Source organism: Artemia franciscana, chromosome 1, assembly GCF_032884065.1.
Source record: "Artemia franciscana chromosome 1, ASM3288406v1, whole genome shotgun sequence".
In the NCBI taxonomy this organism is placed as follows: Eukaryota; Metazoa; Arthropoda; class Branchiopoda; order Anostraca; family Artemiidae; genus Artemia; species Artemia franciscana.
Window position 1 is genome coordinate 9,175,989 of NC_088863.1, and position 25,455 is coordinate 9,201,443.

Genomic DNA, 25,455 nt, shown 5'->3' on the forward strand with positions numbered 1-25,455 from the left:
TGCATACCAAACTGTGGGCCAACAAAATTCGAAACACAATTTTAAGAATGTGTATTCTTTACGAAGAAAACCAACATTGGATGGAGAAAAGGTTGAGACCCTATTCCTTCACCCCCTTTTCTCCTAAAAATTCTTCTATAGCTTTGTAATAAGACAACTTTAAAATAGAAAATTTAAACGACCGCGATTTTCATAAATTGAAAATGAAATTTCTTTTTCGCCTAAATCAAGTTGAATTAAATATAAATATTCAGTGTATTTTGGAATTAACAAGATTTGGAATTTAACGGAAAGAAAATATCCATTTTTATTACCGGTACACAAATTAATGTGTTTAAACTCAGAAAAACCAAGGTAAAACGCCATTTTTTTAAATCTCTAGTAACCAAACAGTAATAAATCCAACCAATAAATAATCGATCATATAAAATGTATCATCTGCAAATACAGACTACAAAAATTCAAAGGAGACTCGGCCCCTGAGCTTTGTCTGTCTCTTTAACAGCTTGTCAGAAAAGTTTTGGGTCAACCAATCAGTTAGTTGAAATTTCCCCCCCCCCTTTACTTGTAGTCGTCTTTTGCGAATCTCTTTCATATTCTATAGACAATCACATAACATTTATGATCACAGGAATGCATATTCCTATACAAATGAGAAAAGATACAGAAATCTGAATTAGTTTTTTTTTTACTTCATTGATTATTGTTAGTAGCTTTTGGTCAACAATTGATCGAAAACAATTTATCAGATTTTGGCTATATTTCGATAAAAATTTAAAATGCTACAGGCCCAGGGAAAAAAGATGTATAGATGTATAAAAATGATAAATACGCAATTTATATGTTTCACAGTGATGTTTCATTTTTTTACAACATCACATTCTTGTTTGCAGCTTAAAATTGACCAAAATGCTAAGGGACGAGGCACTCTTAGTAAGAATAGCAGTACTACCGCTAAGTCGTCCAAGACTTTAATTTTCCACTCAAGGGTTGCCATTCCTCGAGGAAATAAAATCAATTTAAACTAAATCAAAATTGACCAAACAATTCATGACAGATATATCCATTACCTTAAAATAATTCAGAAGTCTTGACTGAGAAACATATTTTCTGAATCCGGTGTTACAGACCTAGTTACTTCCCATGGATACTATTGTTGTTTTCCTGTCTAGCGAGAAACAGGATTTCCTTTAAGTGTTTTGGAAAGGGTCATGGAAACGGAAAGCTTAGGAGTGAGAGCAAGAAGTGAGAGTAAGAACCTATCTGCATATGACATTTGAGTCTTTTGATGGTACCCTTTTATAATTATTCTAAGCTTGTTGTAGCCAGAGATAATTTTGAACAGAAATTATAGCCATTGCTCTGTTTCCAAAGGAGATAAGAAATTTGCCAAAAAGTACCCTTGTAGAAAATAATACAAAATTATTATATTAAAGAAGTAAAATCAAATAAAAACATACAAACATATGTCAACAAGTAAAACTTCTTATGAAGATTACCGTTTAGATATCATTATTATGCCTAGATTTAGAACTACCCGTTATTTGTACTTAATATCTCGAAAAATTTATCAATATAAAAAAGAGGTGAAAACGAAACCTGAATAAAAAACAAAATCTTACTTGGAAACAGCGTGAAAAACTAAAAACTCGGGAAGATTTGGCGAAAAATTTTACCTGTGAATTGCCCCTTGCCCGCTTCTGCGGGCAAGGGGCACTTTCCGCCTTTGCGCACGTAATCAATTTTAGGTTAGTTATTGACAGTGAATGGGAATTAAAGTTCTAGTGCCCTTTTTACGTCCATGTTTCCTGCCACAATAAAGTGGGGCATCAAATAGAGCGAAAATGCTATTGAACAAAATTTCTAAGATAACCAATCGGTTATCAACTAGATAGGGCTTTCTAGGATCCAGGAAATTAGAGGAGCACAAAAGTTGACATCGAATTAGCAGCCTAGTGAAAGGCTATTGAAGCTTTGCATTTTGCATTGTGACAAGTTGCATTCTGGCAATTCTGGCAATAAAATTGAAATTTTGAGAATTTCACCAGCGTTTCTGTTGATGGGGCTTCCTAGGATATAGGAAATTAAGGGTGCACAAAGCTTGAGTTCAAATTAGCAGCCTAGTGAAAGGCTATTGAAGCTCTGCATTATGACAAGTTGCATTTTAACAATTCTGGCAATAAATTGAAGCTTTGAGAAGTTCACTAGTATTTCTGTTGATAGTATCCAGGAAATAAGAGGAGCACAAAAGTTGGCATCCAATTAGCAGCTTAGTGAAATGTTATTCAAGCTTTCCATTCTGCATTGGGACAAGTTGTATTCTGACAATTCTGGCAATAAAATTGAAGCTTTGAGAAGTTTACTAGCGTTTGTGTTGATAGTGCTTTCTAGGATGCAGGGAATTAGAGGAGCAAAAAAGTTGAGATAAAATTAGCAGCATAGTGAAACGTTATTGAAGCTTTGCATTCTACATTATGACAAGTTGCATTTTGACAATTCTGGCAATAAAATTGAAGCTTTGAGTAGTTCACTAGTGTTTCTGTTGATAGGGCTTTCTAGTATCCAGGAAATTAGAGAAACACAAAAGTTGGCATCCAATTAGCAGCTTAGTGAAATGTTATTCAAGCTTTCCATTCTACATTGGGACAAGTTGTATTCTGACAATTCTGGCAATAAAATTGAAGCTTTGAGAAGTTTACTAGCGTTTGTGTTGATAGTGTTTTCCAGGATGCAGGGAATTAGAGGAGCAAAAAAGTTGAGATAAAATTAGCAGCATAGTGAAACGTTATTGAAGCTTTATATTCTACATTATGACAAGTTGCATTTTGACAATTCTGGCAATAAAATTGAAGCTTTGAGTAGTTCACTAGTGCTTCTGTTGATAGGGATTTCTAGTATCCAGGACATTAGAGAAACACAAAAGTTGGCATCCAATTAGCAGCTTAGTGAAATGTTATTCAAGCTTTCCATTCTGCATTGGGACAAGTTGTATTCTGACAATTCTGGCAATAAAATTGAAGCTTTGAGAAGTTTACTAGCGTTTGTGTTGATAGTGCTTTCTAGGATGCAGGGACTTAGAGGAGCAAAAAAGTTGAGATAAAATTAGCAGCATAGTGAAACGTTATTGAAGCTTTATATCCTACATTATGACAAGTTGCATTCTGACAATTCTGGTAATTAAATTGAAGCTTTGAGAAGTTTATTAGTGCTTCTATTGATAGGGCTTTCTAGGATCCAGGAAATTAGAGGAGTACAAAATTTGAAATCGAATTAGTAGCCTAGTCAAATTTTTTAAGAAGTGAGCCGGAAAAGCTAATAGGAAAGAGTTAGTGTGATGTCATGATAAAAAGCAAGCAAAGTCCAAAGGCATAAGATAACGCTCTTAGCGAGCATAGTGAGTGAAAGGAAGAAACACCGGGTTATATTTGTAATACCAAATGCACGAGACCATTAGTTGCGAAGGTTAGAAGTTCAAGGAAATACAGTGAGGTAATAAAAAACAGACAAAGTCAAGGAGTTTATTGATCCCTAACGACCCAGCAGTCAAATAAGTTCAGTTGAAGCTTCTATATCTGATTGTTCGAAAATACTATAAGAAAATGCTTCAACTTTCACGATAACCAAGGTATTTATGTAGAAAATCTCCCTTTTTGTTTAAGTAGTGGAATTAACTGCACAGAAAATTCTCATAAAAGTGTTCCAAGTAATTCATAAAATTTACCCTGAGAATATTTATCCATAGCCATAAAGAAGGAAAAAGTTTTAGGTTGTTGAGCAAACCAATTCCTGAAACTTATAATTTTAACCACGTTACCCTTACTGTGTAGAGTACCAGAAATACCCAAATAATACACCCCTCTGAGCCCATCTAAGGTATATCTAATCTAATATCTAATCCATCTAAGGTATAACTGCGTTTTCCTAAGATTTTCCTATGGTGTTCCAAAATTATCCACTTTGTTGAGCATTACCACATTTTCGTCCCTGTTGCAATGTTGAATCCTGAAAATAATTAAGCCAAGGTAATTGGACATTTACATCCTTAAAATTCAGACATTAACAATTTGGTGATTCCCCCAAAAAATTATACCTTCAAACAAGAACTATATCTGTTTAAATTGCTCTTTACAAAGTATTTTGAGCTTAATTTTTTAAGCTTAAAAAATTTGGTGATTCCCGAAGACAATTGCACCTTCAAACGAGAACTACACCGTCTTAAATACTAATGTTCACTCAAATTTTTTCTTCTTTTTTTAATTTGGTATTCGCTAGTACCAAATTCCGAATAAGTGCATACGAAGGGCTTTTATTGAAAATTGAATTCTCCGTTTTTTTTCTATTTCTTATAAGCTAAAAATGGCTGTGCAAATCTCTATTTAACCAATTAAAACAATTAGATTCCATTTTCACTGTCCTGGGTACTTCATCAGTAGTTGAAGCAATGAATTGAATACCCCTGTTGGTTGCTCCAGGATATGTGCATGCAAACGGAGCAGTCTTAGCGTTTTTATCTGTGTCCATTATTCTTTTACTCTCTGCTTGTAGTACCTTTAGCTTTTTTTTGTTTTTATGGCGCAATAGCAATTGACTTTCAAGAAATATATAACGCTTTCTTTCAAGCCACAGCTTATCTTGCGAGAGATAAACAAGTGGCTTTTTCCCAGGCGACAAATTCCTGGCAGCGTGAAAGTCAATCCTGTTCCATTAATGGTCTACGAAAAAGGAGATTAAAAACCAACAAGGGACTACTCAGGGTTACGGAAAAAGGAAAGGCCACAACATTTACTATTTAGAAAGTAATAGGGGATCAATCTTAATGGTACGTGATAACGTGATGGAATAGTAGGAATAATTAATGAAGAGAAATAGATTTGTTAGAAAATTACCCTAATGAACTTAGGGAAAGTCTTCTCTATAGTTTGAACTTATACGGGAGTGTCACAGAAAGACATATTGGCAATTTTATTTCAATTTTTCGTAAGAAGGACTTGAAGAGTCTTTTTTTTCTGGGACCTGTTCAAAAATACACGTTTCCACATTTTTTTTATGAGACTAAAATCAAACATACAAGACGTTAGACATTTGCGCAAAGTATATGAATGAAAAATACAAATAGAAGCAATTTATTCAGATTAAAAGATTTAAGCTCACTTTTATTCCAATTAATTTTATTAGGCTTTTATTTTTATCCGGCTGATTTCATTAGTTAAATTTATTTATCTTTATGAACGCATAATTAACTGCAAATAACAAACCTTTTTAATTGAAATTAGGGAGCAACATCAAAACTTAAAATGGACAGAAACTATTACGTATATTAGGGGATTGCCACTTCCTCAACACCTTGCTTTCCTTAGAACTTTTAAAAACATCGTATTATTCTAATTAAACGGCTCTTGTGTTTCAGGAGTCGTCCTTAAAGAATTAGGACACAAAGTCAAACTTTAGCTTAAAGAGCGAGGTATCACGAAGGGCGCAACCCCCTCATTTACGTAATAATTACTGTTAGTTTCAAGTTTTGATGCTGCTCCTTACTTACAGTAAAAAAAACTTTTGTTTGAATTTCTCATCGCTTTAAACATGCTGAAAAATTTGGCTCTCCCTACATGGAAAATTCCTTCCTCCCACAGCAAATACCTCCATACAAAGTTATTCCCAAGAAAAATACCCCCACCCCTCACGGCCAGGAAAATTTCCCCCAGACAACTCAATTTTAGCTGAAATTTCGCCCTGAAATTATTTTTCTTGGAGCACTTTAATTTCTGATTACTGTAAAAATTATACTGGAAATCCCCCCCTTTGGAGAAAAGTATTCCCTCATATAACCTGCCCCCTTGTAGAAAGTTGCTTCCGCAGAAAATTTTGTCTATAGAATTCAACCCGTGAAAATCCCCCCCCCCTACAGAAAAATACTCTCGACAGTTCCAACCAGTAAAACTTTCCCCCTGGACAATGCCCCTTATCTCCACATGTAAAACTGAGTTGGCAAAGAGAAAGTATGACAAGTAAAAAGGATTTTGTATAGAAATTCTGACGAATTCCCCCAATGTAAAATTTTCCTCGAAAAGTTCTCCCCGGAAGATTCCCTTTGCACGGAGAATTCTCCCCGTCGAAGATCTCTCCCAAAAGAAAACTCACCCACCTTTTCCAAAAAAAGTCTGTATACTACCCAATAACAAATACCACGTAAACAATGGGCAAACTTCGTGACTTACACACCATTCCCCAGGGTCTAGGGAAGGGGAGGGGTCGTATTATTCCAAAAGACACAGTTACTTTACTTTTTAATTATGCTGAACAAAATGGCTGTCTCAAAATTTTGTTCGGACGAGTTTGAGGTAAAGAGAAAAACTAAAACTGAAAACTAAATTTATATATGAGGAGGATGTCACTTTTTAAACTCAAAATTTGACTAATACTTTCCTAAAATTGTTATAGAGGATAACAAACATTACCAGCGAGTAACTGGAAGTGTTTTGTTTCCCCAATTTCCAGAATGTAGAGGACCTTAATCTCTCAAAAGTCTTTCAAAACATTTGAAACAGAACTTAATAGTTTGAAGCAGATATAAATAGGTAAGATCCTTTATCTTCGAACCGTTTTGAAGAATTTACCTTTTTTTAAGTTTGTTGCTTTTGCGTAATGGCACTTTCTTAAACCCGAGAAAAGAAAAAGATTCTACTGAACAAAGCAATGGATCAAGAGGGTAGTAGCCCTCATTCATAAAAACAATCTATATTCTTTTTTAGTTGGGAAAAACTTGCACATTTTATACTTGGGTTAAAATATAGGCCCTTTTTTATTTATCATTATTATTAACTTTTATTTAAACTTTCAATATGGTACATAGACTCATACTTTAGAAATAATATGGGACATGAACCAGACAAAACTGGGGCCCAAAATGGGCCAAATGTGTTTTTTTCCCATCAGCTTAAAACTTATATTCTTTAGTACTTTGACCAAGGGGATCCCACTGCAAAACTGCTTTGAAAAGATTGTGGTTCCCAAAAACCGGGACTTAAAAAAGAGTCAACAGTTTTTCATATGAATGACTAAAGCTGACTTTTCGAAGTTCCTGTGCCAGAAAAATTTTAATACAAAAAAAAATATTTACAGCTAAGAACCTCCCCCCCCCCCAAAAAAAAAGAGACTAACACTATTATTTTCATTGGATTAAAACTCCTTTGTCGAGTGGCTTAAAAGTCTTTAGGTGCACACGCATATTCACACACATACAAACACACAATCAAAGAAACACAAAAACATTTGGGCTAAAGATAATTGTAGCTCTAATTAATTTAAAACTTAAGTTTGTAAGTCCACGGGCCAGGGATTAATAAATCAATTGCAAAGTAAACGGAAAAATATTGGTTTGCCCAGTAATGGGTCCAGAAAATGTTGGATCAAAACGGCATGAAAATTACATCTTAAGGGTGAACACTTAAGTCCCAAGACCAGAGAAATCCTGCTATGAATTTATTTCAGGATAAACGTACTTAGTTCATATAGTTCAGAAAACTCCTCTCCCCCAAATGGAAAATTCGAAAACAATAACCTGCCCTAAAATAGGATCCAAAAAGGGCGATTTATTTCAAACGACTTGAAAACTAAACCCCAAGTCTCGGGTCAGAGGGGACCCGAGACTCAAAACTTTCATTCAAAATATTGGTTATATTGATTTCTGACGTCAGAAACTGGCTGAAAAATCTGTTTCCTCTTTTTAGGATAAGCTTAAAAAACACATAGACTGACCATATGAAGTTCTTTTGTTTTACTGAATAGAGATAAAATATTTTTTTCTAAATTGGAATTTTTTGTTGAAAAGCTTTAAAAAAAAACATTATGGAAAAATACGTTGCATCAATCATACATGACAAAAAAATATCAGATTATTTTTTTTTATGTGCAGGAAATTTAAAAAGAATGTAAACTAGGACAGGGGAGCTTGATGAAGATAAAAAAAAAATATCGTACTAGTGATGTCTGAAACAAATTATATTGGCTTTAATAAGCTTACAACTTATTTGGGGCGTACACCCAGCAAAACAGATCTAATAGGACAACATATTATGATAAGTGAATCGTGTCGTTTCTGACGCCCCAGAGTGGTCCAAAGTTGTAATACACAGATTGGCTTGAACATTTCAGGCTATGTAGTTTGTACCTAAAGGAATGCAATCAGGATAAAAAACTGTAACAATACACATTTGCCTGTATAGATTTGAAATGAAAAAAAAAAAAAAATCTGCAGATTGACTTGAAACTGAATGGTGGTATAAGCTTAGATTTCCGGTTAGTATTTGGCTAAATTGCTCCTTATTTACACTTCGTTACCGCGAATTGTCTGAATCGTTACCACAAACGTAATGACGAAGATACGTCTTAGCTGATTTTCATTAATAAACATTCATGAATTTTGGGCAAGAATGGGATAGACTTTTTGTTAGAATGAATCCTTCTCTCTTTTTCTCAAAATATTAAAGCAGAATATATTAAAAAAGGCACACTGTGTACCACCCACCTTTTTGAATAAATATTTTTTAAAAAATTGAGGTGGGGCACCTCAAGCAATTTTGGTAGCTTATGTGCTAAAGCAACTCATAAGCATAATTAAAAAAATTCTGTGTCAACGTGTTTTTGGTTCTGTAATTGTTTAAGTATAGTCTCTAAAAGTAAAAAATTAAGGCATAATAGATGGTTTTAAAAATGCTAATATTAATTTCTATGCTAACATTACCGAGTTTAAATATTTCTTATTTAAATATTTGAGTATTTTATTTTCATATATTTCCACAAACATATCTACGCAGCTGAGAGGAGGCATAGAGGAATATGTCCCTGCCTTAAGATCAGTAAACCAGAGATACGAGAGAGAAAAAAACACAGGGCACCATTTTAGGAGAAACGCTTGTCTTGTATATTACCTTTTTTACCGGGGCAAAAGCGACACTTAGTAAATATTTGCCCACTAGCGAGCCATGCCTTTATCAGCCTAATCACTGATTAATCCTAGAATTTCTAATAAAAGAAAACTAAATACAGAGATCTGCCTCATCTGAGAAACACATTAGTACCATGTGAATTATCACTCTGGTCTCTAAATATTTACTAAGAGACAAATAGACGACTAATTAAAGGATGTGCTACTGACCGTGAGAGGCTTTACTGATCTAGATTAATCATCGGTCATCCACAGCTTTGCAAAAACAGCGTTTATTTTTCTAGTGCTTCGTGAAAATCCCTTATTCAAAAGTTATAATCTTGAATTTCGACTTGAATCGTGCTTACAGTGAATATGTCCTAAGCTTCTTTTTCAGCACAGGGGGGAGGGGGTACAATATATTTTTCAAGATCTAAAATTTTCTTTTTGCTAATAAAAATATTTATAAAAAAAAATCATACTGCTAAATCAGAATACCAAAAAAAGATATTTTCAAAATCTAGGAAGAAATACGCAAAGACAATCTAGGGGATTTATTTCATTTATCCCAATCACAATTACTTATTAAAACTTTATTCCCTTATTTCTCTTACTTTGCTCGTTTTGCTTTAAATGAGAGAAGGGCTCTTTTTGCAATGAGTCAGGAATCAACACATTTCTCCACGGAATGTGTTCAATTTACAGCTTGGGAATAGCTCATTCCTGTAGTGGCTTACGACTTAACCAGTTTTTGCATCACATAATCAAAAACCCACAGCTTGAACTAAAATCATTTTAATACCTAGTGAGGGTATAGGTTATATTTGTACCAAGCCAAGTGGTTATTTGCTGTTGAAACAGCTCGCTTTGCAAGTAAAATGAGAATCTATTCAGGTTTGCGGTTTAAACACGTTCCGTATATGAAATGGGTCGTCCCCTCCGCAATCCCTCGCTCTTTACGCTAAAGCTTTTAATTGTTTTAAAAAGTAGAATTGTGGCAAAGAGTCAAACTTCAGCGTAAAGAGCGAGGGATTGCGGAGGGGACAACCCATTTCATATATGGAGTAATTTCTGTTCGTTTTAAGTTTTAATGTCGCTCCTTACTTTCAGCTAAAAAAATTAGTTTTTTTTTATTTAATTTCTGAACGTTTTTGAATTAATGCATGTTTGGTTTTGGCTCTCCGCACATAAATTATTAAAATGAAATTTGTATATTAATTCTTTTTTTGGCTAAATGGCTTTCTCTTAGTTTTGATCAGACGATTTTGAGAAATAAGGGGTGGAGAAGGAGGCCTAGTTGCCCTCCAATTTTTCGGTTACTTAAAAAGGCAACTAGAGCTTTTAATTTTTAATGAACATTTTTATTAGTAAAAAATACACGTAACTTAAGAATTAACTTACGTAACAAACTTTCATAACCTTATATTTTTATTATGTATACGAGGGGGTTTGTACCCTCGTTAATACCTCGCTCTTTACACTAAATCGTAAGTTTTGTCCCAATTCTTTAAGAATGACCCCGGAATCAGAAAGGCCGTAGAATAAATAGTTGAAATTACTAAAAATACTTTAGCATAAAGACCAAGGTATTTATCTCCTCCTAAATACCTCGCTCTTTATGCTAAAGTATTTTTAGAACCCCTCACATGCGTAATTATCTCTGTTCGTTTTAAGTTTCAATGCTACTTCTTCCTTTCATTTGAAAAAACGTTTTCATGTTTATTTTTCATTGTTTTATTATAGTAATGCTAGAGAATCCTGCGCCCTTTTCATTGAATTTTTCTTCCCCCATGACAGATTCCTCCAAGGAAAGATCCTCCAACATAGCCCCCTCTCCTCAGCCCCACCCCCAAACAAAATAAAATCCCCCTGAAAACGTCTGTACACTTCCCAATAACCATTACTATATGTAAACACAGGTCAAAGTTTGTAACTTGCAGCCCCTCCCCCAGGGATTGTGGGGGAGTAAGTCATCCCCAAAGACATAGTTATTATGGTTTTTGACTATGTTGAACAAAATGGCTATCTCAAAATTTTGATCCGTTGACTTTGGGAAAAAAATGAGCGTGGGAGGGGGCCTAGATGCCCTCCAATTTTTTTGGTCACTTAAAAAGGGCACTAGAACTTTTCATTTCCATTAGAATGAGCCCTCTTGCGACATTCTAGGACCACTTGGTTGATACGATGACCCCTGGAAAAAAAAAAAAAATAAACACGCACCCGTGATTTGTCTTCTGGCAAAAAATACAAAATTCCACATTTTTGTAGATAGGAGCTTGAAACTTCTATAGTAGGGTTCTCTGATACGCTGAATCTAATGTCGTCATTTTCGTTAAGATCCTACGACTTTTAGGGGGTGTTTCTCCCTATTTTCTTAAATAAGGCAAATTTTCTCAGGCTCGTAACTTTTGATGGGTAAGACTATACTTGATGAAACTTATATATTTAAAATCAGCATTAAAATGCGATTGTTTTGATGTAGCTATTGGTATCAAAATTCAATTTTTTAAAGTTTTGGTTACTATTGAGCCGGGTCGCTCCTTACTACAGTTCGTTACCACGAACTGTTTGATTAAATAAAAAACAATTAACTGAAAGTAAGGAGCGACATAAAAATTAAAACGAACAGAAATTACCCTGTATATGAAGGGGGATGTTCCCTCCTCAACGCCTCGTTCTTTGCGCTAAAGTTTGACTCTTTCTCTCAACTCTACTTTTTAAAACAGTAAAGACTAGCGTAATGAGCGGGGCATTGAGGAAGGAACAGCCCCTTTCATATACGAAGTAATTTCTGTTCGTTTTAAGTTTTAATGTCGCTCCTTACTTTCAGTTAAAAAAAAAACTTGTTTGTTTTATTTAATTTCTGAACGTTTTTGAGTTAATCCATGTTTTGATTCCGGCTCTCCGCGGATGAATAATTAAAACAAATTTTGCATATTTATTTTTTTGGCTAAATGACTTTCTCATAGTTTTGATCGAACGATTTGGAGAAAAAAGGAGCGGGGGAGGAGGCCCAGTTGCCCTCAAATTTTTTGGTTACTTAAAAATGCAACTAGAACTTTTAGTTTTTTACGAACGTTTTCATTATTAAAAGATCTACGTAACTTACGGATTAGCTTACGTAACAAACTTCTATATTCGTATGTTTTTTTACGTATATGAGGGGGTTAGTATATGAATACGTATATAAAAAGGGGGTTACGTATATGAAGCTTTAATTTATTCCTAATTCCTTACGAATGACCCCTGAATCACAAAGGCTGTAGAATAAATAATTGAAATTACTAAAAATACTTTAGGGTAAAGAGTGAGGTATTAGGAGCAGGTGAACCCCTTATATGCGTAATATTTTCTGTTCTTTTTAGTTTTAATGCTGTTCCTTACTTTCAGTTGAAAAAAATTTTCATATTTATTTTTTCACTGTTTTTTTTTTAAATAATGCAGAAAATCCTGCGCCCCCTTCATGGAAATTTTCTTCCCTCATGATAATTTCCTCCATGGAAAGTTTCCCCCAGATAACCACCTCTTCTCAACCCCTCCTCCCAACCAAAAAATCTCCCTGAAAACATTTGTGCACTTCCCAATAACCATTACTATATATACAAAAGCTGGTCAAAGTTTGTAACTTACAGCCCCTCACATGGGGCCTGTTGGGGAGTAAGTCGTCCCCAAAGACATAGTTATAAGGTTTTTCTATTATGTTGAATAAAATGGTTTTCTCAGAATTTTGATCTGACGACTTTGAAAAAATGAGCGTCGGAGGGGGCCTAGGTGCCCTCCAATGTTTTTGGTCACTTAAAAAGGGCACTAGAACTTTTCATTTGCGTTTGAATGAGCCCTCTCGCGAAATTCTAGGACCGCTGGGCCGATACGATCACTCTTGGGAAAAAAAATTATCAAAATAAAATAAAATAAAAAATAAACACGCATCTGTGTCAAAATGAGAGCTCTGAGACACGGTATCCTTCTAAATATCAAACTTCATCAAGATCCAATCTCCCGTTCGTAAGCTAAAAATACCTCATTTTTTCTATATTTTCCGAATTAACCGTCCTCTCTGGACGGTTAATTCCGTCCGAATCGTGTAATCATGATTGAAATCATGTCTTCTGGCAAAAATTACAAAATTCCACATTTTTGTAGATAGGAGCTTGAAACTTTTACAGTAGGGTTTTCTGATACGCTGAATCCGATGGTATGATTTTAGGATTCTATGACCTTTAGGGGGTACATCACCCTATTTTCTAAAATAAGGCAAAATTGCTTAGGCTCGTAACTTTTGATGGGCAAGTCTAAACTTGAAGAAACTTGTATATTTAAAATCAACATTAAAATGGGATTTCTTTATATAACTTTTGGTATCAAAATTCTGTTTTTTAGAGTTTTGGTTAATATTGAGCCGGGTCGCTCCTTACTACAGTTCGTTACCACGAACTGTTTGAAAAGCTGTCAGTTAAAAGTAGGGAGTGGAGAGGTAAAATTTCCAGAGTGTACGTATATCAAAGTTAAAATGACTTCGGATTTAACATTGCGCAACATGCTAGTTCTATCGACAAAAATATTTTTAGGACCGATTTCAGAAATTTTAGGCCTTATTATGAGGTTTTGTGGATTATATTCCCTATTGGGATATATTTTCTAGATTTCACAATCATTCCAAGTATGGACACATCTCACAGCCTTAAGCAGATGCCAGGGGGGTTTAAGGGATACCTAAGAACAACAAAGGGTGTGGAAAAATGACTTATTGTCCTCTGATTACATTTAACCTTTAAAACGGATATTTGAAATTCTCTTAAAAACAGCAAAAGAAAATATATCGCAACAACATTAATCTCTTGGCTTGGTACAAATACAAATACGAATATTTGAAATTCTCTTAAAAACAGCGGCAGCAGAAATAATTTACGGCACAGACATTGTTTTTCACTTAGTCAACGTAAAAGGCGTTGACTTTTATCAACATATTCTTGACACATAAAATATTTTCACGTTTTGGCGTGCTTACTGATTTTTCCGATCATCAGAATTTTTTTGTCATCAAACAGGATTTTTTGCTTATCAATCGAGCCTGTAAAATTCCCCAGAAGAATAGGATAGAACTTCAAAATATTTTCTTATTCAGTAACTAGATAATAGAGCACGTTCCTATTCAATTTACAAATATCAATATGTTGCATCTCTAAGAAGTTGTAAAATAGAAGATATTCATTTGGAAATGACTAGGAAAAATAAAGATTCAAAACACGGAATTAATAAACCTCGTGGTAAGTTTTTTTTTGTCAAATAAACATACTGTAGCTTTGACAAATAGTAACTGACTAATAAGAAAAAGTCCCTCCCAATTAATCAAAAAAAGATATACGTAGCCAGGATTTTCGTTTTTTTTTTGGGGGGGGGGGCTACCAAACAAATTTTTGTTCAGGAGTGGGTTTAAAGTTTTTTCACCTGCATTTTTAAAGCCAATTTACGAGTCGGGGAAATAATTTTCATTTTCTAAAGAGAAATCGTCTTTTTACCCCCTATTTTAACGGTAAAGGTACAAATAGGAAAAACATTTTAGGGGGGCGAAACACGGTAAGAACTCCACTTGACCAACTGGATGCACCCCTAGGCGTAGATAAAGAGAAGTCAACCAATGATCAAGAACTAATATATGCTTTGAAGCAAGTGTTTTTGTTGGGGGCTTCGATGAAGTCAGATGCAGAGGAAACTTTCAAGAAAAAGTTAAAAAGAAAAACGAAAGGGCGACGTTGAAGTTTAAACAGAACAAACATATTCTTGCTCTTGAAGCAAACTTAAATGATAACTAAAATGACTTTGGGTGAAAAATGAAGCTTAAAACGAATAGAAATTACACCACACGACTTAGAAATTCTTAAGAATATTTTATATATATACCGTCGTATAGTGACAGGAGTTTAATTTAGAGGGAATGGATTCAAAAAGAAGAATATATCGCTGAAAAATTAATGCCTTACAAATGTAGTATAACTAAATTCGTTGTAACACTTGTACTCATATCGAAAATAAATCATAAATTCAAGCTTTCCAAAACATATCTGATGTCAATGGAATGTAATTGACAGGCTCTTAGAGAGGTTAGAGTAAGAGGTTAGAGTAGCTCTTAGAGAGGTTTGAGTAGGAAGGAGAGTTAATCCATCAATAGGAATTCCTATTCACTTTACCTTGAACTCATTGTTTAGCGTAAAATATTGTCTTTTTCAATTTGTTTCCTTTATTCATAGGAATGTTTGTTCTTTTTCAATTTTACTTTTTATATAAGTTAATTTATTCAAGTTTAAAATTTCTAAGCTAGTTAATCTCGCTCTTTATAACCTGCATAAAAACTTCGCTATTTCTTATATTTAGTTTTGATTTTCTTTTTAATTAAAAATGTTTGTATTGACTTTTTGTAAGACTGTTGTAAGACTTTTTTTTTGCATTTTTCTTGTGGGATAGTGAGTCGATAAGTAAAGACCATTTCCGAAAAGATCCCTGAATAATCAAAGGCTGATGAACGTGCACAATATCTATACATATGGGGTTTTAGGGGATTACAGTTGTTTACCAGATTCTGAAATTATGTAGAGCAAAATGTGTAAGATTTTGATCTTAATAAATTAGAGCATGCACAACTCTCGTAATTGTTTTAAAACTACTTTCGGCAGCTGGAGGGAGAGGAGCTACGCCCTTATTGACGATGATTTCTGTTTGTTTTAGATTTCATTGTTTGTTTTAACTTGTGTTTGTTTTAGGTTTCAAATTGTCATTCAAAGTCATTTTTGCTTGTTTTATGTTTGACAGTTAATCTCTGCTAAGTTCTAGTTTTGCAAGAAACGGAAATCATCTTTAAACGAACAGAAACTGCGACAAATAAGAGTAGGACTTCCATCCGCTCAAAATCCCTAAATGATCTAGCGTCACTTTGGATTTACAGATTGTCAAACAGTTCGTGGTAACGAACTGTAGTAAGGAGTGACCCGGCTCAATAGTAACCAAAACTCTAAAAAATTGAATTTTAATATCAATAGCTACATCAAAAGAATCACATTTAAATGCTGATTTTAAATATATAAGTTTCATCAAGTTTAGTCTTACCCATCAAAAGTTACGAGCCTGAGAAAATTTGCCTTAATTAAGAAAATAGGGGAAAACACCCCCTAAAAGTCGAAGAATTTTAACGAAAATGACACCATCAGATTCAGCGTATCAGAGAACCATACTGTAGAAGTTTCAAGCTCCTATCTACAAAAATGTGGAATTTTGTATTTTTTGCCAGAAGACAAATCACGGGTGCGTGTTTATTTGTTTGTTTTTTTTTCTTTTTTCTTTTTCCCAGGGGTCATCGTATCGACCAAGTGGTCCTAGAATGCCACAAGAGAGCTCATTCTAACGGAAATGAAAAGTTCTAGTGCCCTTTTTAAGTGACCAAAACAATTGGAGGACATCTAGGCCCCCTCCCACGCTCATTTTTTCCCAAAGTCAACGGATCAAAATTTTGAGATAGCCATTTTGTTCAACGTCGAAAACCATAATAACTATGTCTTTGGGGATGATTTACTCCCCCACAATCCCTGGGGGAGGGGCCGCAAGTTACAAACTTTGACCAGTGTTTACATATAGCAATGGTTATTGGGAAGTGTACAGACGTTTTCAGGGGGATTTTATTTTGTTTGGGGGATGGGGCTGAGGGGAGGGGGCTATGTTGGAGGATCTTTCCTTGGAGGAATCTGTCATGGGGGAAGAAAAATTCAAGGAAAAGGGCGCATGATTTTCTAGCATTACTATAAGAAAACAATGAAAAATAAACATGAAAACGTTTCTTCAAATGAAAGGAAGGAGTAGAATTGAAACTTAAAACGAACAGAGATTATTACGCATATGAGGGGTTCTAAAAATACTTTAGCATAAAGAGCGAGGTATTTAGGAGGAGATAAATACCTAGCTCTTTATGCTAAAGTATTTTTAGTAATTTCAACTATTTATTCTACGGCATGTCTGATTCAGGGGCCATTCTTAAAGAATTGGGACAAAACTTAAGATTTAGTGTAAAGAGTGAGGTATTAAAGAGGATACAAACCCCCTCGTATACATAATAAAAATATAAGATTATGAAAGTTTGTTACGTAAGTTTTTTAATTAATAAGTTACGTATATTTTTTACTAATAAAAACGTTCGTTAAAAATTAAAAGTTCTAGTTGCCTTTTTAAGCAATCAAAAATTGGAGGGCAACTAGGCCTCCTTCTCCACCCCTTATTTCTCAAAATCGTCTGATCAAAACTAAGAGAAAGCTATTTAGCCAAAAAAAGAATTAATATACAAATTTCATTTTAATAATTTATGTGCGGAGAGCCAAAACCAAACATGCATTAATTCAAAAACGTTCAAAAATTAAATAAAAAAAACTAATTTTTTAGCTGAAAGTAAGGAGCAACATTAAAACTTAAAACGAACAGAAATTACTCCGTATATAAAATGGGTTGTCCCCTCTGCAATCCCTCGCTCTTTACGCTAAAGTTTGACTCTTTGCTAAAATTCTACTTTTTAAAACATTTAAAAACTTTAGCGTAAAGAGCGAGGGATTGCGGAGGGGACAACCCATTTTATATACGGAGTAATTTCTGTTCGTTTTAAGTTTTAATGTCGCTCCTTACTTTCAGCTAAAAAATTAGTTTTTTTTATTTAATCTTTTAAAAGAGACCAACCTTAGGAAAATGCCAAATTCAAGCCTTTTGGCCCGTAAAAAGCAATTTTGGGTCGACCATGGCCAAAATGTTGCCAAGAAATGATTCCACAAACTATTGAAAGGGTATTTATATATCCAGTCATAGGCTGCGCAGCAGTGCTGCCTAAGTAAAGAGTGATGTAGGCAAAATACATTATTTTTTTTTCTACAAGGCACTTTGTATAAAGTAATTTACCGCAGAAACTTTGGAAGCAGTTCCTTCAATTGGAAATTGAAAGTTCTAGTGCCCTTTTAAGAGTCAAAAGTGATTAGAAGGCAACTTGCCTTCCCCACTCATCATTTCACCAAGCGCATCCAATCAAAATTTTGAGATAGCCATTTTGTGGAACCTAGCTGAAAGATTTAGTAATTACATCTTTAGGAATGCCACCCCGAAAAACAGCCCTCAAGACAAGGGCTATAAGTTATTTATAGAAGGAGTAATCGTAAAAACTTTCGAGAAGGCGCATTCGATTAGAGATTGGAAGTTTTAGTGCCTCTTTTAAGAGCCAAAAGTGATCGAAGCCAACAAATCCTTTTTGTCCAAAGATCATATAACGATGCAACCATATGTTACAATGAAACAATACAGATCATATAACAATCAACAGATTCTTAAACAGCCCTTAAGACAAGGACTATAAGTTATTTATAGAAGGAGTAATCGTAAAAACTTTCGAGAAGACGCATTCTCGAACACCCCGAACCCCGAACAATGCCACCCTCAAGACAAGGGCTTCAAGTTATGCTAGTTGCCCATTTCAATATATAAGTTATTTATAAAAGGAGTAATCGTAAAAACTTTCGAGAAGACGCATTCTCGAACACCCCGAACAATGCCACCCTCAAGACAAGGGCTTCAAGTTATGCTAGTTGTCCATTTTAATATATAAGTTATTTATAGAAGGAGTAATCGTAAAAACTTTCGAGAAGGCGCATTCGATTAGAGATTGGAAGTTTTAGTGCCTCTTTTAAGAGCCAAAAGTGATCGAAGGACAACAAATCTTTTTTGTCCAAAGATCGTATAACGATACAACCATATGTGACAATGAAACAATACAGATCATATAACAATCAACAGATTCTTAATGTTTAAATTTTGTGGACAAAGAGGATTGCCTGATTTACCTAATAAGTTTGTTTTTTTCTTTTATTTTCATTGTCCAACATGGTAATACTGACAAAAAGGTGCTACTCCCTAAGATGTCGATAGTTTTGAAACGACCATAAGACAATATCTTGGAAACAGTGATTTTCATGTACTCACAGACCTAGGATGGATCCAAGGGGAATATTTTTATTTTGATGCCCATGGGTAAAATGAATGAACTCAATTCCTATCCGTATAAGTCATGTTATGATAACTATGTATTTTATTTCATAGCTAAATAATACAATTTTCTACTTCAAAAGACTGGAACATAATAAATTTTGTTCCAAAAGTTATTATTGAGTCAAACAAAAGAAAACTATACAAACAAAGAACAAAGGAAAGAGAAAAAATAAAAAACACCGGATCATTTTTTATCTATTAGCCGGTGCACACTCAAGAATTTGGATCTATAAAATCAGACAATAACTGGTTTATTGCTGTTTGTATACGGAGACAATTACCTTCGGTTCAGTGGAAAACTACATTGTACCTATATTTTAATAAAATTGGTATTTTGGTTAGGTTAGGTTAACTTTTACATGCAGCCCCGCTAACCTTAACCTCCAACCTCCCCCTTCCCAATGCGCAAATATACATCCCAAAATATATAGGCCTATATTCTATCCATCTCCCAAGCGTCTCAGTTGTTTCAACCCCGTGCGTGTAGATCCAAATTCTCGAGTGTGTATAATATAGGTTTGAAGTAGAAATAAAGAGTTAGTTAAGAAGTGAGAAATTAGATTTAAGAAACTCTAGAAAACAAAAGTGAAAACAGAACTAAAGAAATAATAAGAAGTTCGCCCAATTATTGATAACTTTTCGTCGGATAGAGCCAATGGAGACTTAGATGCGTTGCACGAAGTTTAGTTTTCAAAGAATTTCACAGCATTTTCGTGTAAAAGCTTATCCTGAAAAAGACATAGTTTTAATAAGTTTACTCTTTTTAAGTCCAATCACTAATAAACCTATAACTATTATAATTGTTGTAATTCATACAAGAAATATGTTTGGCTAAAATATATCTTGACGCTAAAGATAGTAGTATAGAGAATGACAAAATTATGGACTGTTACAAAACTAATACACTTAAATAGTATAACGAACAAATGAAAGTTCAAGTGAGGATAAGTTCTTTTGTTTGACAGTGGAAACAGATACCACACACATCACAGTGGTCGTCATCACACATCATTTTGACCACACACATCAGTGGTCGTCATCAGCAGAAAAGCTAAAGTATTAAAATTAAAACAAACGTGTTTCTACAGAACAAAATAATTACTTTCGGTCACAATTTTTTTTTGTTCTTAATAAATACGTTGGTTTTAATTGTAAAGTTTAGCTTGTCTGCTGATAATCCTAATTATGTGCATCTTTTTACTGTCTAATAAAAGGACTTATCCCAATTCTACCTAGTTTAAGGCATAACTTCGAAAATAAAATAGTATAATTTATATAGAATAGAACAGTCAAAGAATGGCACTGTAATAATTATCTAAATATTTAATGAGGATAATTTTGGGAACTTTCCCTCGAGCAATCCTTTGTTCTAGTTACTCAACTACGCAAAAACAGAAGGCTTGCTAGTACAATATTCTGTGGTTCAAAAGCTATTCATACTTTTTAAAGCTTTTAGAAAAAAATTTCATTTTTCTTTTTTTTTGCAGCTCAATATTTGACATAGCATTAACAGGTAAATACAGCAATGGTAAAAAAAAAGTGTGGTTGTTTGGCTTCCTCTTCTGATACAAGCTTAAACAATAAAAGGGTTTTATGAAAAAATGCGTGGCAGAAATAAAAAATATCCAAACTAATTAAATCACACTTTTAGCAGGGAAGAACAGGACATAAATTTCTTTTTTCTCTTTTATTTTACATTGTTGCATGCTTTATTTTAATTTTTTTCTGAAACGCAATGAATGAGCAGCTAAAATTTAAAAACTAATAGAAATTTCTCTGTATATGAGGTGGGGTTGTCCCCTCCACAACTTTTTTCTCTTTAAGCTACAGTTATTTAGTCATTTAAAATTAATTCTTATTCCAATTTAACAGCCTTTGTCTTGAGTAGCCGACCTTGAAGAATTGGGGCCAACAATAAAACCTTAGCATAAACAACGGAGGTTCAAGGAGGGAGAAACCCTTTGCCAATATAGAAGATTTTTTGTTCGTTTTAATTCTAATAGCGCTAACTGCTTTTATTTGAATAAAAAATATTTTTTCTATTTTATTTACTTTCATTTTTACTTGCATACCAAGGGTTAACCTTAAATGTGAGGAGGGGTGCTGCCTCTCAACCCAAATCTTTAAATCAAAATTTAACTTTTCCATGGTAATGCTTCGAGAGAATGAACTTATTTCGTGAATTTACTTTTTGAAATAAAGTAACACTATCAAAAATGAACTATGATCTCTTCTATATGAAGGGGCTCCAAAAATAAGATCACGGATTAAAAAAAATATCATTTCTTCATTAACTTTTAATATATTTATCTTGTTTTCCTCAGTACCCTTCTAAAGTCATTATGAGCCGTTACACCACCGAGGAGAGGATATGCATCGTATAGGGGTACTTTTGGCTGGATATGTCAATATCAGAAACTCCTAAAAAACTTCAGTACCAATTCAATACAGGAAGTTTCTCTAATCCCAACGGAATTAGAGCCACAGTGATTTTTTAAATTACTTTCGCCAGGATTAAAAAAAAAGGTTTTTTCAAGCGAAAGTAAGAAGCAACATTAACACTTAAAACAAACAGAAATTATTACGCATATAAGGGGGTTGCCTCCTTGACACCTCACTCTTCACGCCAAAGTTTTTCGGAACTTTTAAAAAAGTTACTTATGTTTTTAATTAAACGACAACTGTGTTAACAAAAAAACACACTTCGAAATAATAGGGAAAACTTTCTCTCAACATTGGAATTCAATTCAGTGAATATTTCGAACCTATGTCCAAGGGCCATATATATATATATATATATATATATATATATATATGTATATATATATATATATATATATATATATATATATATATATATATATATATATATATATATACATATATATATATATATATATATATATATATATATATATATATATATATATATATATATATATATGCATATATATATAAATATATATATATATATATATATATATATATATATATATATATATATATACATATATATATAACTTACATTATAAAGTGAACTTAAAAAAAAATCTTAAACAGCCTTTTCATCATTGCTTCAACGAAGTTCAATTGGGACTGATAAATGAAGTAATGTGAGACTATAAAATTCTTTCAAACGAAATAAAATAATTAAATACAAGCTTACAAAGCTAATCTTTTTTTTTGGCAGCAAGCCTTAAAGGTCTTTTTGAATGAGGTCTACTGGTATTATATATTGTTTTAGTAAAATATTTAGTTAGATTATTTTTAATTAAATTTGTGCATAGAGAACTTAATGAATATTCCCCTATTTAACTTACTATTTAAAGAAATATTACGATTTATATTCAGTTTAATTCCAATTGATTCCCGAACTACATGTTTGGTCCCCACACCATTACTAATAGATGAGATTGTTCATGAAGTATTGTGTGGCTAGGGTAAAAACTATGGCTTCCTAAAGCAGAATCAAAAGAATTATTCGAACTATTAGAAATTAATGCTTTGTCTATGTCTTTTTTATGCTGGTGTAGCCGTTCTTTTAGATTCTGATGAGTTCTGCCAGGATAGTAATTGCCACAGTCACATGGTATTTGATAAACTCCTCTTTGGCTAGTAACTGGGGTTTTATCTTTGCCAGAGTTTAAGAAATTTGTGATCTTACAATAATTAGTGAAAAACTACATATAGATTAGTTTTATTTTTTATTTTGTTGTGTTTTTGAAATGAATAGAAGATAGTTTATATTTGAGGTCACATCAGGAGACTCAAATTGTGAAATACCTTTAATTTTAACGGAACCTCATTTTAGTCTATGGTCAATTGAATTATGGCTAAAAAGAATAGGGCATCCGTTACCAAAAAAGAAATATCTCTGATAAAAATTGATTTCTGCTTTTATGTGCGAGTCGAAGAAAATTTTCAGGGAACAATCAACGAAAGAAGTTACAACAGCTCTTTTAACTTGTGGGGGGTGATTAGATTTAAAATGAAGATATCTATTGTTTTGCGTTGGCTTTCGATAGATAGTAAAATACAGCTCATCAGTACTACGTATAATCAACGCATTTAAAACGGTAAATATTTTTAATTTGAATTTCTAACCCCATCATACGAGTAATAACTTCTGTTCGTTTTAAGTTTCAATGTTGCTTCTTACTTTCAGTTGAAAAAATTTATTTTCTTATGTTCAATTTTTGATCACTTTTTAAATAAAGACAGAGATTATGGCTAACCTAAACGGAAAAATCCCCCTCCTCACGAAAATATCCTCTGGACAATTCAATCCTGGTGAAAATTAACCCCGTACAATTACCCTTAACAGCTCCACGACAAAACTGAGCTGATAAAGAGAAATCAAGACATATAAAGAAATATGGTTTAGGAATTCTTTCAAAATCCTCCAGTATAAGGTTTCCCCTGAAAAGTTCACCCGCTGGCAACTTTCGCGTATCTAGAAGACCCTGCATACGAAGAAGTGATGAAAATCGTCAACGATTAGCAGGATGTTTTGAAGAAAATCCATCCACACAAGTAAGGAGAAGATAAATTGAGACAGGGATTTCTCAATAATCTCTTCAACAAAAGCTTCATAAAGAGGACAGAAACCCACACAGAATTTATTTGGTGCAACAGCCTCAACTGAGATATCATGGAAAAACGCTGTAGTTATCCAGGTATTTTCAAAGTTTGGACAATGGGGACTCAAACTTCGTCAGAAAACTCACTATGTCAGACGCGGACCTTTTCAACCTGAACGGGTGTATAAATGACCAGGAGGATTTGAGGGACAGAAAATCCTCAAGCCAGAGTGCTGAACAGATCAGAATTTAGAATTGAAAGTCCGTGGATCAAGCGGACTCTTAAACTAAACAAAAAATTGGACATTGCCCTACTACCGAAACTGACTCAAAAGAGGGCCAAAATTGTTTTTCCAATCATCTTAAAACTTTCAAAAACTGTTGTTTGGGGGAGGAGAATATATATTCATTTTGGAAGGGATACACTGCTGGAACTGGGCCAAAAAAGATTTTTTCTTGATCTTTTTGCAACTTACAGTGATATTCCCAGGGCAAAAGGAACCTAATGGAAAAAAATAAGGCAAATTTAGGCCCCAAAAAGAGTCATAAAGTTGTTAAATTCTCCATCGGGGCAGAAACACAGGGCTAAGCAATTTTTAATCAGTGGATATTTCACGTAGGGGGTATTTTTCCTAGTTGAAAATCATTCTCGATGCATTGTTTTAAGAATATTAAACTTGAATGTAAATTCAGGGGTTAAAGGAGGGAGTAGTAACGCTCCCTGGCATTCACAGATGTCTTTAATCAAACAGCTTGTAGTTACAAACGGCAAGTAAAGACCGACCCTTGTCAGCAGAAACCGAAAATATCGATAGAATATAAAACAATAAGCCGTATGAAAAATGTGGTTCTTTCTCACTTTTTTGGGTTATAATGAGAGAAACTTTGAGATGACTAGCACATGTTTTCGAACAGTTCGTGGTAACGAACTGTAGTAAGGAGCGACCCGGCTCAATAGTAACCGAAACTGAAATATAAGCTGAAATCCCTTGAAAATGGTTGGGATCATCACATCCAAATATCCCTATATAGAACTACAATTCCTCGTCTTGAGTATCAATAAAAATGTCTTTTGAATGGGAAGCAGTGGTGTTCCCTTCTTTCTTTACCACTATTGGGGGACTGAAACACTGTAGACAGGTGCTTAGAAAATTATTTTGAAAAGTAATTTCTATGTTTAGCGCCTTTTGAAAGCAACACATTCAAAGAATTAGATAAATCATGTGACAAATCTAGGAAACAAGAAATATTTTTAAGGATTTCCGCCAAAATCCAATTAGAATTTGCTCCCTAGGATGAAAGAAGAATTGGCAAAAATTGCCAACAAGGGTGGCAACACTAAGTGTACTGGTAAGTAGGTTGCAAGGACAAATTGAACAATATTAATTCTTACCACTCTTGCTGTCAAACAAAGAAAAGGCTCACATTCAATAAACAAAATAATCACATGTTTTTGTATTCAACGTAAGAAAACCTTACACAAATTTAGCTAGTAAGCACACTATAGATAATTCTAAAAAAGAGTCCTCAAGTAGACTCTCTTAACTTGACTGGATAAAAAGTGTTAAATTTGAGCATTCTGAAACTATTTGAACTTCAACTTACTTTAGTCATTGAATCGAATGAATTTTGAAAAAGTGTTATCAGAAAATACTTTATTGCGGAGGATATTTCCGTTTGTGAAATATTAAACATGACTAGTTTAGGTTGGCTAGCTAGACTTGTAACCGTTTGTCCGTTATGACAGGGATGCGAGTCCTGGTGTAGCTAGTTAATTTTTTGGAATACGGGTCAGTTGTATGACACTGTCATGCATGATCGAGTCTCAAATGAAGACCTCCGAAAACTACTCCGTTGTCCCCGCACCATCAAGGACCGGGTAAGAAGCCA

The 25,455-nt window shown here is 33.8% G+C and overlaps 1 protein-coding gene across 1 annotated transcript in view; it reads right to left on the reverse strand.

Annotated features, from left to right (window-relative positions):
- Positions 1 to 19,064: 19,064 nt before the first annotated feature.
- LOC136025168 (2-amino-3-carboxymuconate-6-semialdehyde decarboxylase-like) overlaps positions 19,065 to 25,455 on the reverse strand; it is a 146,085-nt gene continuing 139,694 nt past the window's right edge. Inside the window, exon 7 of the mRNA XM_065700935.1 lies at positions 19,065 to 19,713. Coding sequence (XP_065557007.1) covers positions 19,669 to 19,713 — 45 coding nt within the window. The 3' untranslated portion in view covers positions 19,065 to 19,668. The remainder of the gene's footprint in view (positions 19,714 to 25,455) is intronic.